A 15,333-nucleotide genomic window follows, 5' to 3' on the forward strand; every position below is an offset into this window, starting at 1 on the left:
AGCCTGTTTCATGTTGTCCTCACAAACAACAAGGTCCCTCTCATGAATACTGAAGCAAAGTATTCATTAAGGACCCCTATCCTCCAACTCCAGATACAAGTTCCCTCCACTATCCTTGATCAGCCCTAACCTCCCTCTGACCATCCTCTTGTTCCTCACATAAGTGTAGAATGCCTTAGGGTTTTCCTTAATCCCAAGAGAAAGTGAGGACTGCAGATGCTGGAGATAAGAGTCGAGAGTATGGTGCTGGAAAAGCACAGCAGGTCAGGCAGCATCCGAGGAGCAGGAGATCGATGACTCAGGCAAGAGCCTTCATCAGGAAGGGCTCTTGCCCAAAACATCAGTTTTCCTTAATCCTACCCGCCGAAGCATTTTCATGCCCCCTTCCAACTCTCCTAAGTCCGTTCTTCATTTCCTTCCTGGCTACCATGTATCCCTCTGGAGCACTATCTGATCCTTGCTTCCTCAACCTTAAGTAAGCTTCCTTCTTCATCTTGACTAGATGTTCCACATCTGTTGTCATCCAAGGTTCCTTCACCCTACCATCCCTTCCTTGCCTCAGTGGGACAAACCTATCCGGCACGCTGCAATTGCATCCTAAACAACCTCCACATTTCTGTCATGCATTTCCCTGAGAATATCTGCTCCTAATTCATGCACCACAGTTCCTGCCTAATTGCATTGTAATTCCTCCATCCCCAGTTGAGTACTTTCCCATATTCTCTGCTTCTGTCCCTCTCCATGATTGTAGTAAAGGTCACTGAGTTGTGATCACTATCACTGTAATGCTCTCCTATAATTAACTACTTTTTGTCTTTCTCCTTTCTTGAATGACAGTGCTATATTAGCTATTATAATCTGCTGCAATACTTCCGGAATCTAATTAATTTTGGAAGATTATAACCAATGTCTCTACAATCTCTGCAGTTACTTCATTTAAGACCCAAGAACTCTTCCCATCTGAATCTGGGCATTGTCAAACTTCAGGTCTAATCATTTCCCCAGCTCCTTTTGCTAAATTTCTCCCTCCCTTTCAGTTGTTTGCTTTATTTGGGGATTTTAAAACAATCTTCGACAGTGAAGAAGCCTCCGTCATTGCACAGGTTTCTATTATCAATTTACTCAAACTCTCTCTCAAGAAGAATCAGCATTCACTTTTGCAACTGTTGCCTGATTTAAAACTTGTAGAAACTTCTTTTATATAATACTGGCTGGTTTTCTCTCTGGCTCTGCTTTCGCCCTCTATTATTTTCTTAGTCATTCTTTGCTGGTTCTTAAAAAAAGTGCCCAGTCTTCTGATCTAGCATGAACTTGACATTATTATACATTGTGTGATATGATGCTTAATTTAGCATTATCTTTTAGTGGATGCAACCATACCCCTTGCCAATGCTCAATGGAAACGTTACCTCTAATAGTCCATCTTGGTTGCATAGCAACCCAGAGTTTGTTGCTCAGGTCGAGAGCAAGTTGATTCATTTAAGTTACCATGTGTAGTCATGCAAAAAAATTGAAAAGGGCTGAGTACTTAAATGAATGGACTATGCACAATAAAAACTTATGGGGAACCTTGGCCAGAACCCCGTGCTTAAATAATTTTTTTGCATGACATCATTATTGCATTGCTCCAACAACTGCTGAAATTATAAACTGCCATTACATAACATAAACTTTTTTCAAGAATCGTGCTTTACCTTGATGTCTCATACTGAATTCACTTTCTGTCAACCTATTTAAAAGTACATATGTATATGTCAGTTAGTGGCACTGTTTTCAAGTTTCATATACGGTATTTCTGTGTTCCCTTTATTATCCTTTTTTCAATCTTTCATCACTTCAGCGTTTAATATGGCCATTGCAATACTTTAAAAAAAACTGACAATGAAGAGATATTTCTTTGCTTTTAGTGTTCATAAATTTATGAATTGTGTTCAGAGATGTAAGTGACTGTCATTTATCCATCTTCAAATTCTGATACAAAGAAAGTGCATTGTTGCCAATCTGATAACATTAAACTCTTGCCTTGCCAAATTAAGTGAAAACTAGGGCATTACAAGACAATAACAAATTTACTGTATTCGTCTTTCAGTCTATGATTAGTAAGACAGACAGCAGATATCAATACTATTAATATAGATCTTTATGAATTTGATAACTTGTTCTATTTTACTAAATCATCAGACTGTTTTGACTCTCATTGAGACCACCTGCAGAATAATTTATTTTGAAATCATACAGTACCATTGATTATTAGGTTGTCTTTAATTGTGTTTAATTGTGCTTGGGAAAATTAATGATAACAAATCAACTTGCAGTTGTTCACATAGGTGTCATTAATTTTGAATTAAAACTGGTTGTTTACTTATCATAATGAAACTAGACAGACTTGGTCCAGTTTATAATATATTAGGTCAATGAGAACACTGTTTCACTGATTTAAATAATTGTGCTGTTGCCTTTAATTTCCTGCTTAGGACAAAGAGAATGAGGAATTGAAGAGAGCTCATGACCAGCGACTGGAGCGTCTACGAGCTTTACAGAGCAGCTATAGAACGCTTAAGGGCCAATTAAAGAACCTGGAAGGGGAACAAATCAAGTAAGAACATGCAAACTTTTGGTTCAATTGAAAATGACTTGATGTTTGTATTCTGATCTTTGATTTATTTAGCTCTGGCAATGAATCTTGCCTGAAAGAGAAACCTTTGATTCAATTTAGATTATTGTACATAAAAGAAAAATGCAAATGCAGAAAATTTAGAATAAAAAAATGAAAATTCTGGAAATATAATGAATGAACACAGGCTATATATATAGGCTTTGCAAGACATGCAAAAAGATTTATTTGAGATACTGATTGTCATGTACCCCTTTTTGCTTATGTTTTCATTATGCTGTCTTTATTTTGCCATATTATTCTCAACGTTCATCAACAAGGCTTACTTACGAATTAGCTGTTTCAGTGTACCTGTCAACAAAGTAGGAAGCGGAAATTTTAAAAATGCCAGTAAAACATTCTTCTTTGTGTGTAATAAAATAAAAATGGTAAATATTCTTCAAATCATTTAAATTATATAATTACGGAGCCAATACTTTTTTCTAAACTCTACTCGGTACTGGATAAAGCTAAACCAGTCATGTGTTCGAAAATAGGTGATATACTGGTTTGAACCCTTCAGGGACCAGAGATAGGATCTAGCACAAACAGATGGCTCAAAAGTCTCCTTTTTGTTTGATTACTGTTAAGGATTCTAAGTTCCCAGTGGAAACAAGTCTACAGTGCATAATATGCACATAATTCAACAATAATTGGACAATAGGATAGCTGGTGCAGATAGGTGGCACATATCTCTGAGATTTGGTTTAATTTTAACATTTACTGGGGTAAAACTATCCTGCATTTAACTTATAATATATGGACCCAGCCATGTTTGGCTGCATGAAAGAAAACATCCCTAATTATGAAACTATTTATTCTCATATAAAATACAATATTTATATTAAAATATGTCAAATAGAGTTTTCCTTTTCCACATTTTGGATAAACAATGCAAGGAATTTATTTTACTTGCAGATTTGCAATGACAAAGGTGTATTTTAAATGTTCCTGTCAAACATTTGAATAGGATCTTGGCATTAGATTTTAGTTAAGAAAATTGTAAAATGTTAAAATGGTTGTTTGGTTTCAGAATTGTTTGTATAATATTTGTAGGGCAATAATGCTATTTGTGTTTGTATACTAAATTCTGGTGTAATTCTTAGGAACTATAGAGATTAGAAATATTTTTCTAACCCTGAAATCTTAATGTTGGGAAAAGGAAAGAACCTCTCAATAATCCCATATTTGTGGTTTATATCATGTTCCAGAAATAAAAGCGGCAAAAGCAAAATACTGCGTGCTGAGCCCTGGCAGTTGCGGCAAGAAGACTGTGATGGTGTATGGAATGAACTAGCATACTTCAAACGGGAACACAGAAAGCTATTGACTGAAAAGTGAGTTTCTTCTTTTTTTGCAAATTTACACATGCAGAGCCATATCACTTCCGTCTGATCTTCTGCTGCTTAAATGCCACACAGAGGAATTCCTTGCAAGGATAAAACAGGCAAACTTCTTTTATCAAATAAGCCAGTCTCTTCCTATCAGCTGTAGTGACAAGTTTAGTAGTGGTAACAGTATCTGTATAATGTGATAGGGGGATTGTGTTAATTAATGTGGCTCTCATCTGTTGGAGGTGTCACTCTTCATTAGCCTGTATTTTGCACACTGCCGTGCTTCATTTGTTGAATAAGGTGGTGAGGGGATAACCTAGCCAGCCGTGTTCGTTTGATCTCCTCACTACATACGTGATATAGAAGGCCTCATCTCTCTCTGTTCCCTGCTCTGTCCTGCTAATCCCAGCTGAGCTCATTATGATGTAGCCTTGCTGCCTCTCTTGGAGCCAGAGCTGTCCAAGCTAATTACTGGTAGCAGCAGAGCTAGCTGCTAAGGGTCTGGTGCACATCTACTAACACGGTCCTTGGTACTGACCTGGAGAGAGCACAGGGGAGTCACTTTCTTCCTTGCTGTGCATAGGCTGTCCTCAGGGGTTAGCATTGATCCCTTCATAGAGCTTTCAAGTAGTAGTGAGTATTAAATAAAGCATTAAAGAAAACGTGTATTTTCTGAACTAAATACACAGAATATTACTTTGATATTGTGGTTTTTGGTCCCTTAAAAGAAATTCAGTACAGGTACATTTTTTCAATGTAATGTATTTTGTTAAGACAAAATAACCTAAATTAATAAAGGCAATAATCAATAAGTAGTATGCAAGAAATATAATCCATGACTTTAATAATTCTAAAGGAACTATGAACTTAGTTATTATTTGTAACTGGTGTGAAAAGCATTTGCAGCTTTCTGTAGGTTAAAGGAACATTGTTGTCTGGCAGTTTTTTTTACATTCTTTAATTTCTGGCCTGAAAGTTATCTGATCCACAATCTCAAATTTGATGCAAGACAGTAAATCTCCACTAGTGAAGTACAATTTGATGGTATATTTGTTGTAATATTACACCTATTAACTCATGCATTTCTAAGATAACTGGGAGGATACTTGTTCATTGCCTTATTTTTGTCTTAAATGTTGCCTTTTAACTTTTAAGAAATAAAGCCTTTTTATGCACCGAGCAGCAGTAGTAATCACTTCTGACAAGTTAGTTGTATTTTCGTAATACTTGTAAATAAAAAATGCAATTTGCTACTTCTAAACAGACTAGAAGTAAATTTTTAATAACATAGTACATTGGAAGTTGTAACCAAGGTAGTGGAACATTTTCTCTTTGAACTCCCAAAACAAGCATAGAAGATGATGTGCTTGTATGATAAAATTTTTAAAAAATGATAATCATTTCCTATGGTAGCAGTCTGACGTTAATATGCCATATATCAAATATTCACAAAAGCATAATGTCAGTTACTTTACACCACTCACATTACTGCTGAAAGCATTACGATAATCTTTTTATTCAGCATTATGTATTACCCTGTACGAAAATTCCACAGAGAACACATAAGTGACAATGTCAGTCAACAAATAAAATATACTTTAGAAGGCAGTAACAGAATCACATTATCGGTACAGTGTCAGCTTCCACAATGTATGTTAAGCTATGTTAAGCTTTTGCATTTTTATACACAAGGGGCAGCCTAATGGATATCTCATGGATATGAGATTATAGTTGAATTTTACCTTAACAAAACAGATGGATCCACTGCATCTCTAACAGTTTTTGTAGTTCAAATAGTTTATTCTAACTGTTTGGTTCAATAATAACAAGAAAACAGCTGATCTTATTTGATCAAGGCTACAGTTTTTTTTTGCATTTCATCTCATCTTTCCTCTTCTGTACACAATGGTTTTTACTCTATTAGGTCTGCTAACCAATACTTCTCAAAGCTGCCCTATACTTCAGTACTGCCACTACCTATCATTGCAATACAAATGAAACAATTAATCAAAGAAGAGAATAATTACCCTGGACACCAAAGTGGCTGTTAAGTAGCCAGTACGTGTGCAAAATGGACTGGCGATGTCAGCTGGTAACAATGGCCTTCAGGATGTGTCTGTGCATGTGCTACTCCTGTCACCATGTCTGCACACTTTCCCTTTATTTCATCAAGAAGTAGCATTTTAACCATTTGCAGCCAAACAAAAAGCAACGTTTTTCAAAGTTTAAGACATATCAGCATATTTCTCTGGCAACTAGGATTTGTAAGCTGATGTGTGTTCAGTGACTACGTGTGTTAAGTACTCCATTCCTTCAAAAATGCTTCAGGATATCTAATGCTCATGACAGATGCAGTGTAAATATTTTCTTTTTCCAAATATTTTAATTTTGTTGAATTATAGGATGCGAACATTTATTGACTATCCCCAACTAACCTGGAGAAGGTGGTGACAAGTTGATGCTCTAAATAGATAGTTTGAATAGAATTTAGACCCACAGTACTGTTAGGATTAGATGTTAGGTGGCAAATGCGGTCAATGCCACCTATAGGTTACGCCAACAGTGTGCACATGTGAAGAAGATGACTTTGCAATTTGAAGTGAAGAAAGAGGCACAGGCAGATTCCAAGATGGCACAGCCCAATGTTCCAGCTGGATGTGATCCAAGACTCGTGAAGCCTAGGGATGACAAAGGGGAATAGAAGGGTGTTTGGAGTTGGAAGTTTACCGTTAAACAATCAAGACAATTGGGTGTGGGCAGTGATAGCCATCTCCTGGTGCAGCTCCCCTCCACCCTGCTTTGTCTGCAGGATATGGCACTCATGCACTGATGAGAGCCCACTCTCTCATCTGTGCAGTGACCCTACTGCATTATGGATAATCACACTGTTGATTTTATTGCGATAATTTGATATTAATAAATTGCATACTTGACAATTTCACTCAGAAGTCGTTGAGAGTTAATTCCATTGCTTTGAATCTTGAGTAATTGATAAAGGGCCTTATGACAATCCAATAGTTTCCAAGTCACCATTGCTGAGGCTAGCTTTATGTTCCAGACTTATTTAATCAATTGAATTTAATTAATAATTTGTTGCGGTGGATTGTGAACTTATCCCTGCGTTATTAAGCCTGGTCTCTGGATTATTACTTAAGTACCATAATCACGTGCTATGGTTTGCTAAACTTCCAAGATGAAAAATTCATTCTCCTTACAAAGCTCCATGATTTCTTGTATATTCAGATAGCAGAACAAAGAGTGACCTTCATAATCTCAGGATTTCCCAAAGGATTTTATGGCCAATGCGCTACTTTGGAAGTGTAGTCACGGCTTAAAAATAATAATTTGTGAGTTGTGGGTATTGCTGTCTCGACCAGCATTTCTTGTCCATCCCTAATTATACTTGGAGGAAAATTCCACAAATTTTACCCTAAAATAATGAATGAACAGCAATATAATTTTGAGCCAGAATAACCTGTGACTTGGAGGGGATCTTGGTGGTGTATGCAGGTATTTGCTGTCCTTGTCCTTCTAAGTGTAACAGGTTGTGGGTTTGGAAGGTGCTGTTGAAGGAGACTCTGCGAATTACTACAGTCTATCTTGTAGGTGATGTAATTACTGCCACTGTTTAACAGTGATGGAGGGACAGAATGGTGAATGTACTGCAAGAGGTGCCAGTCAAGTGGAATATTTTTCCTGGATGGTGTTGCTTATCTTGACTGATGCTGGAGCTGCACTCATTCAGGCAAGTAGAGAGTATTCTGTTGCACTTCTGCCTTGTGCCTTGTCAGGTAGAATTCCTCCTGGAGGCACAGTGTTTCCATGGTAGATCAAGTGCAGGGTTTTGTCAATGGATGTGACAGTGTGGTGATTCAACTATTGAGTTGCAAGGAAAGATTGGTTAGGTTCTATCTTGTTGGGGATAATCATTGACTGGTATTTGTGTGGCGAGAATGTAACTTGCCACTTATCAGTCCATAACGAGAGTGTAGTGCTGGAAAAGCGCAGCAGGTCTGGCAGCATCCAAGGAGCAAGAGAATCGACGTTTCGGGCAGAAGCCCTTCATCAGGAAGATTTGCTGTGCTTTTCCAGCACCACACTCTTGACTCTGATCTCCAGCATCTGCAGTCCTCATTTTTGCCATTTATCAGTCCATGTCTGGCTGCATGGACTGTTTTTGTATCTGAGGAATTGTGATTAGTGCTAAAGTTGGTGCAAGCATTGTGACAGCCAATTTGCACACATCATGCTTGCACAAACAGCAATGTGATGGTAACCAGATGATAAACTTAATTTTACATTGTTTTGGCTTGACAGGTCTGTTGTATGAGGAGAGCTTGATTTGATTGGCCCGTATTCACGAGAGGAACGAGAGAGGCCATGATTGAAACATATAAAATCCTAACAAAGCTAAATAGATTAAATGCAGTGAGAATGTTTCACCTGGCTGGGAGTCAAGAGTTAGGGGTCACAGTTTCAGAATGCTGAGAGATAAGTAACATTTCTTCACTCAGAGGGTGGTCAAGCTATGGATTTTTTTTTATCATAGAGCACTGTGGAGGCAGGTGACCAAGTGCATTCAAGAAAGAGGTTGATACATTTTTCTGTAATAAAGGCATTAAGGTGTATGGAGAGGAAGCTGGAATATAGTATTGAGTTAGAGAATCAACCATGTTCATGTTGAATTACGGAGCAGGGTCAACTGAACAATTGACCCACTTATGTTCTTAGTTTCTGTGTACTATAACCTAACTATCGGAATAGCTCATCGCATGATACCAAAGGCAAATGGAGAGTATTTTGTTACCTTTTTAGACACAGGCTATTGTAATGCCTTTTTCCTCTTTCAGTTAAACAAGACAGATCCCCATCTGTCACAGCTTTATCCATTGATTTATCAATGTAACTTCTCAACTTTCTACTCCAATTTGCATTATTTAATCTGCCTCTTAATTGGATACTGTCAGCAAACCTGGCCATATTACACTCTTTCATCACCAAAACCATTTTTAAATATAATAAAAATTAAAGGCCAAGTACAGATCTCTGCAGGCCACCATTCGTCACATTTTGCATTATTTCTACTCTCTTCCTCCTGTCTCCCAACTTTGTCTCCATTTCTGTGACTGGGTGTGACATTTCATTCATATATCTGTCACCAGACTCCCAAAATAACTGGTCTTCTTGGAAATCTGTTGTGGCAGACGGCTTCCTGGCAGATAGCAGAAATGCCTTAGGAATGTTCTCAAAGAAAACCTGTAGACCAAATATCCTGTCAATTCATAGAAGACTTTATTTTGTGACCAACAAAAATAGAGAAGATTCATTTGGGATGGTGCCAAACACATTGAGAAACTTCATCGAGGGTGTACAGAGGTGAAGTTGAGACAGTGTAGGGAGTGCACAGACCTCCAACCACCTTATCTACCCCATCCTTCAAGCACCATGTCAGAGTCTGCAAATTATGAATTGGATTTTTAAGCCATTTCAGAGGCTTTGTATCAGAGTGGAAGCAAGTCATTCACCGTCCTGAAGTTTAAATGTGAAAAGACAATTTTCAGAACAAAAAGAGATTATAATCTCTATACTACCTTTCTTTATAAAGCTAATATTTACGGATTGACTGGTATTTGTGGGCATTTTCTTGTTTTAGGAATTCATACTGGAAAATTTATCCAATTAACCACCTAAAGTAATGGAATTTGTCATTGTGGAAGCACTGAGCTTGAAGTCTCAACTTCTGTGTTGCAGAAAAAGAATCAAACATCAATAACTTAATTTCAATATAACATTATTCTCACGTGACTTCTCTACCCACTCTCACTCTTACGTCAGCCTCTTAGATTGTTCCAACGTTGTTCACACTAACCTTGAGTACATCATCTGCTGTTTTGATCAGGCATCACTTGCATTCCAATCTCAAAAACAAACAGAGGATAACAAAGAGAGAAATAAGGAAGGAGAGGATCAAATATGAAGGTAGGCCAGCTAGTAATATTAGAAATGATAATAAAAGTTTCTTTCAATACATAAGAAACAAACGACAGGCAAGAGTAGACATTAGGCCACTTCAAACTGATGCTGGAAACCTAGTGATGGGGGATAAGGAAATAGCAGGAGAACTTAATAAGTACTTTGCGTCAGTCTTCACAGTGGAAGTCATGAATAATATCCCAACAATTAAAGGGAGTCAGGGGGCTGAGTTGAGTATGGTTGCCATTACAAAAGAGAAAGTGCTAGAAAAGCTAAAAGGTCTTAAAACTGATAAATCTCCTGGCCCTGATGGGTTACATCCTAGAGGGAGGTGGCTGAGGAAATAGCGGAGGCGTTGGTTGAGATCTTTCAAAAGTCACTGGAGTCAGGAAAAGTACCAGATGATTAGAAGATTGCTGTTGTAACACCCTTGTTCAAGAAAGGATCAAGGCAAAAGATGGAAAATTATAGGCCAATTAGCCTAACCTCGGTTGCTGGTAAAATTCTAGAATTTTTCGGAATGGCAGCCGGTGACAAGCCGTGTCCCGCAGGGTTCAGTGTTGGTGCCGCAGCTGTTCACATTATATATTCATGATCAGGATGAAGGGACTGGGGGCATTCTAGCGAAGTTTGCTGATGATACAAAGTTAGGTGGACAGGCAGGTAGTACTGAGGAAGTGGGGAGGCTGCAGAAGGATCTAGACAGTTTGGAGGAGTGGTCCAGGAAATGGTTGATGGAATTCAATGTGAGCAAATGCGAGGTCTTGCACTTTGGGAAAAAGAATAGAAGCATGGATTACTTTCTAAATGGTGAGACAATTCGTAAAGCCAAAGTACAGAGGGATCTGGTAGTGCTAGTTGAGGATTCTCTTAAGGTAAACATGCAGGTTGAGTCCGTGATTAAGAAAGCGAATGCAATGTTGTCAATTATCTCAAGGGGGTTGGAATATAAAAGCACTGTTGTGCTACTGAGACTTGAAAAAGCTCTGGTTAAGCCCCATTTGGAGTACTGTGTCCAGTTTTGGTCCCCTCACCTCAAGAAGGACATACTGGCACTGGAGCGTGTCCAGCGGAGATTCACACGGATGATCCCTGGAATGGTAGGTCTAACATACGAGGAACGGCTGAGGATCCTGGCATTGTATTCATTGGAGTTTAGAAGATTAAGGGGAGATCGAATAGAAACTTACAAGATAATACTTGCCTTGGAAAGGGTGGATGCTAGGAAATTGTTTCCGTTAGGCGAGGAGACTAGAACCCGTGGACACAGCCATAAAATTAGAGGGGGTAAATTCAGAACAGAAATGCGGAGACATTTCTTCAGTCAGAGAGTGGTGGGCCTGTGCAATTCTTTGCCACAGAGTGCAGTGGAGGCTGGGACGCTAAATGTCTTCAAGGCAGAAATTGATAAATTCTTGATGTCACAAGGAATTAAGGGCTACGGGGAGAATGCGGGTAAGTGGAGTTGAAATGCCCAAGAGCCATGATTGAATGGCGGAGTGGACTCGATGGGCCGAATGGCCTTACTTCCGCTCCTATGTCTTATGGTCTTATCATTTGAGTTTTACAATTTCAGATCATAACCTCTGCCCCCATAGTTTGAGTGATAATGATAGATGATTCTGTTATTCTCACTTAAACTTTCTCTACAGACAAATTTTTCTTGTTGCATTACCAAGCATTTTGCTTTGCAGTGTCAATGTCATTGAATCTCAACTGCCTTCCCATTGTTCTTTTATTCCCTTCCTACCTACCTCTCTCTGTTTTTAAAATCTGTTACACACTTTTTTGTTCCAGCTTTTCTGACAAATCCTTGACCTGAATATTAACTCTGTTTCATTCTCCATTTCCATTCTCACTGTCTGATCTGGTGAATATTTCCAGCATTTTCCATTTTTATCATGATAGTATCTAGACTCATGGAGCAATTGTGATGAATTCTGTCTTTTTTTTTGAGATCCAAGATTTTTAGATCAGCAAAGCCAAAAAATGGAAAAAACACAAAGAAAGATTGTGGGATGTCAAGCTCTTGAACGATAAGCAGAAAGAAGAAGATACCTATAACTAACTTAGGGCTTCATTTAAAATTGTCAGCCAAACTCAGTTTTAGATCTTTGCAGTCATGTCCTGGTTGAATTTTGTTGTAACCTAATGGTATTACATTTCGATTTAATGAAATTTAATCGAATTAAAGGGATTGCTTAGTTAATTTCTTTTTATCTAGATTGCTTGTGGGTGTTGAGACTAATGAATGTCCTTTGCCTTTGGAGAGCAAAAAAGAAGCAGATTATTGCAAGAGGCTATCTGAAACGAATATGTAATTTATGAAGATACCTTGGCTATGTTGAGCAGTTTTGAACTATAAAGATAGATAACATGTAAATTTGTACAATTATTTACTTGGTGTAATTGCAGAAAAAAAGTGCTGCAGATTCCCTGTTACATTATTCATAGTGAATCAGAGTTAGACTGCTGAAAGCAGAAGGAGGAATACAATGCACATTTCTATTGAAGTAATCTGGAAAGAATCAAAAACAAAATTCTGCAGATACTGGAAGTCTGAGATTAAAACAAAAAATACTAGAAATACTTAGCAGATTTAGCTGACTTTTGGAGAGAAAAGCAGAATAAATGTTTCCGGTCCATGACCTTTTATGAGAACTGGACCTGGAGCTTCAACTCTCCCTGTGTACAAATGTTGCCAGACCAGCTGCGTATTTCCGACATGTTTTTATTTCCGATTTGCAATGTCCATGGCATTGTATTTCTGTGTAGGCATTTATTGCTCTGTCAATTCTCTTTGAATTATATCACCTTGAACAAATTCTGATCTTCTGTCCAGTAAACTTTCAGTTTGTTTCTTCCACTGGGTTCACTTGCTGTTTTGGTATTGCTGTTTGATGAAGTATCAATTAGAACAGTCACATCTCCTTCCTTCATAGTTGCCTCCTGTTCCAAGTTTCTCCACGTGAATGATGACTGAAATTCCATCTTCTGTGTTTTGCATTTGCTAATAAATACATACCTCCTCGGCTTTTCTGTATTCCTTGAACCTTTATTCCCCTGCATCATAAGATCCATGTTCAATGCTATGCAACCTCGCATACACCTGCTTGACTTCTCTCTCTTCAGCTGTATCAATATTGTTTTCATCTGCGGTTTCATTTCATCCTTTACCTCATCCTGTGCTTTAAATAAAAGCACTATTTGTAGCTTTCACGTCTGAATGATCATACATTGGTTCCCAGTTAAATAGGTCTCAATTATAAAATTCTTACCTTTGTTTTCAAATTCTTGCAAAACCTCAGCAATCCCCAGCCACAACACACTGTATATGCCTGCAATCCCCTCATCCTGGTCTCGTGAGGATCCCTGGTTTCAATTCCTCTGTCACAGCAGCTGCCTGACCTCTTGAGCATTTAGAGCAAATTTTATTTCAGATTTTCAGAATCCACAGTATTTTGTTAGAATCATAGAGTCATAGAGATGTACAGCATGGAAACAGACCCTTCGGTCCAACCTGTCCATGCTGACCAGATATCCCAACCCAACCTAGTCCCACCTGCCAGCACCTGGCCCATATTCCTCCAAACCCTTCCTATTCATATACCCATCCTAATGCCTCTTAAATGTTGCAATTGTACCAGACTCCACCACATCCTCTGGCAGCTCATTCCATACACTTACCACCCTCTGCGTGAAAAAGTTGTCCCTAGGTCTCTTTTATATCTTTCCCCTCTCACCCTAAACCTATGCCCTCCAGTTCTGGACTCCCCAACCCCAGGGAAAAGACTTTGTCTCTTTATCCTACCCATGCCCCTCATAATTTTGTAAACCTCAGCCTCCGATGCTCCAGGGAAAACAGCACAAGCCTGTTCAGCCTCTCCCTGTAGGTCAGATCTTCCAACCCTGGCAACATCCTTGTAAATCTTTTCTGAACCCTTTCAAGTTTCACAACATCTTTCCGATAGGAAGGAGACCAGCAAGGAGCTATGAACCTGCACTCCAAGGTCTCTTTGTTCAGCAACACTCCCTAGGACTTTACCAGTAAGTGTATAAGTCCTGCTAAGATTTGCTTTCCCGAAATGCAGCACCTCGCATTTATCTGAATTAAATTCCATCTGCCACTTCTCAGCACATGGGCCCATCTGGTCCAGATCCTGTTGTATTCTGAGGTAACCTTCTTCGCTGTCCACTACACCTCCAATTTTGGTGTCATCAGCATACTTACTAACTGTACCTCTTATGCTCGCATCCAAATCATTTATGTAAATGACAAAAAGTAGAGAGCCCAGCACCGATCCTTGTGGCACTCCACTGGTCACAGGCCTCCAGTCTGAAAAACAACCCTCCACCACCACCCTTTGTCTTCTACCTTTGAGCCGGTTCTGTATCCTAATGTCTAGTTTCCCCAGTATTCCATGAGATCTAACCTTGCTAATCAATCTCCCATGGGGAACCTTGTCGAAGGCCTTACTGAAATCCATATAGATCACATATACTGCTCTGCCCTCATCAATCTTCTTTGTTACTTCATCAAAAAACTCAATGAAGTTTGTGAGACATGATTTCCCACGCACAAAGCCATGTTGACTATCCCTAATCAGTTCTTGCCTTTCCAAATATATGTACATCCTGTCCCTCAGGATTCCCTCCAATACCTTGCCAACCACTGAGGTCAGGCTCACCGGTCTGTAGTTCCCTGGCTTGTCTTTACCGCCCTTCTTAAACAGTGACACTACGTTTGCCAACCTCCAGTCTTCCGGCACCTCACCTGTGACTATTGATGATACAAATATCTCAGCAAGAGGCCCAGCAATCACTTCTCTAGCTTCCCACAGAGTTCTAGGGTACACCTGATCAGATCCTGGGGGTAAATACTGATGCAAAATATTCACTTAGTATTTCCTCCATTTTCTGTGGCTCCACACAAAGGCCGCCTGGCTGATCTTGGAGGGGCCCTATTCTCTCCCTAGTTATCCTTTTGTCCTTAATATATTTGTAAAAACCCTTTGGATTTTCCTTAATTCTATTTGCCAAAGCTGTCTCCTGTCCCCGTTTTGCCCTCCTGATTTCCCTCTTAAGTATACTCGATTTCATTTTAAGTTATGTTTCAACTATACAGAGTTAGTCTCTGTATGTCATTCCATTTTGGGCAATGTACCTCAGCGTGGCATATTAACATAAGAAGTTGTACAGCAGAGATTCAAAGCTGTGATCACTGGACGAGAAGGATTAAAACATGACGACAGGTTGCATAAACCTAGGCTAAATTTCTTTTGATTTTAGAAAAGTGAATATGGATTAATTACGTTAGATGCAGAGAAGCTGTTTCCTTTGGTGGACAAGAACGGGAGGGCAGAATCCGAACAT

At 38.9% G+C, this 15,333-nt stretch overlaps 1 protein-coding gene across 1 annotated transcript in view; it reads left to right on the forward strand.

The window, feature by feature from the left end:
* cntln (centlein, centrosomal protein) overlaps positions 1-15,333 on the forward strand; it is a 469,267-nt gene that overhangs the window by 192,942 nt on the left and 260,992 nt on the right. The window contains exons 12-13 of the mRNA XM_043717668.1: positions 2,475-2,596; positions 3,865-3,990. Coding sequence (XP_043573603.1) covers positions 2,475-2,596; positions 3,865-3,990 — 248 coding nt within the window. The remainder of the gene's footprint in view (positions 1-2,474; positions 2,597-3,864; positions 3,991-15,333) is intronic.

The sequence above is a fragment of the Chiloscyllium plagiosum genome, chromosome 2 (assembly GCF_004010195.1).
Source record: "Chiloscyllium plagiosum isolate BGI_BamShark_2017 chromosome 2, ASM401019v2, whole genome shotgun sequence".
NCBI classification, from domain to species: Eukaryota; Metazoa; Chordata; class Chondrichthyes; order Orectolobiformes; family Hemiscylliidae; genus Chiloscyllium; species Chiloscyllium plagiosum.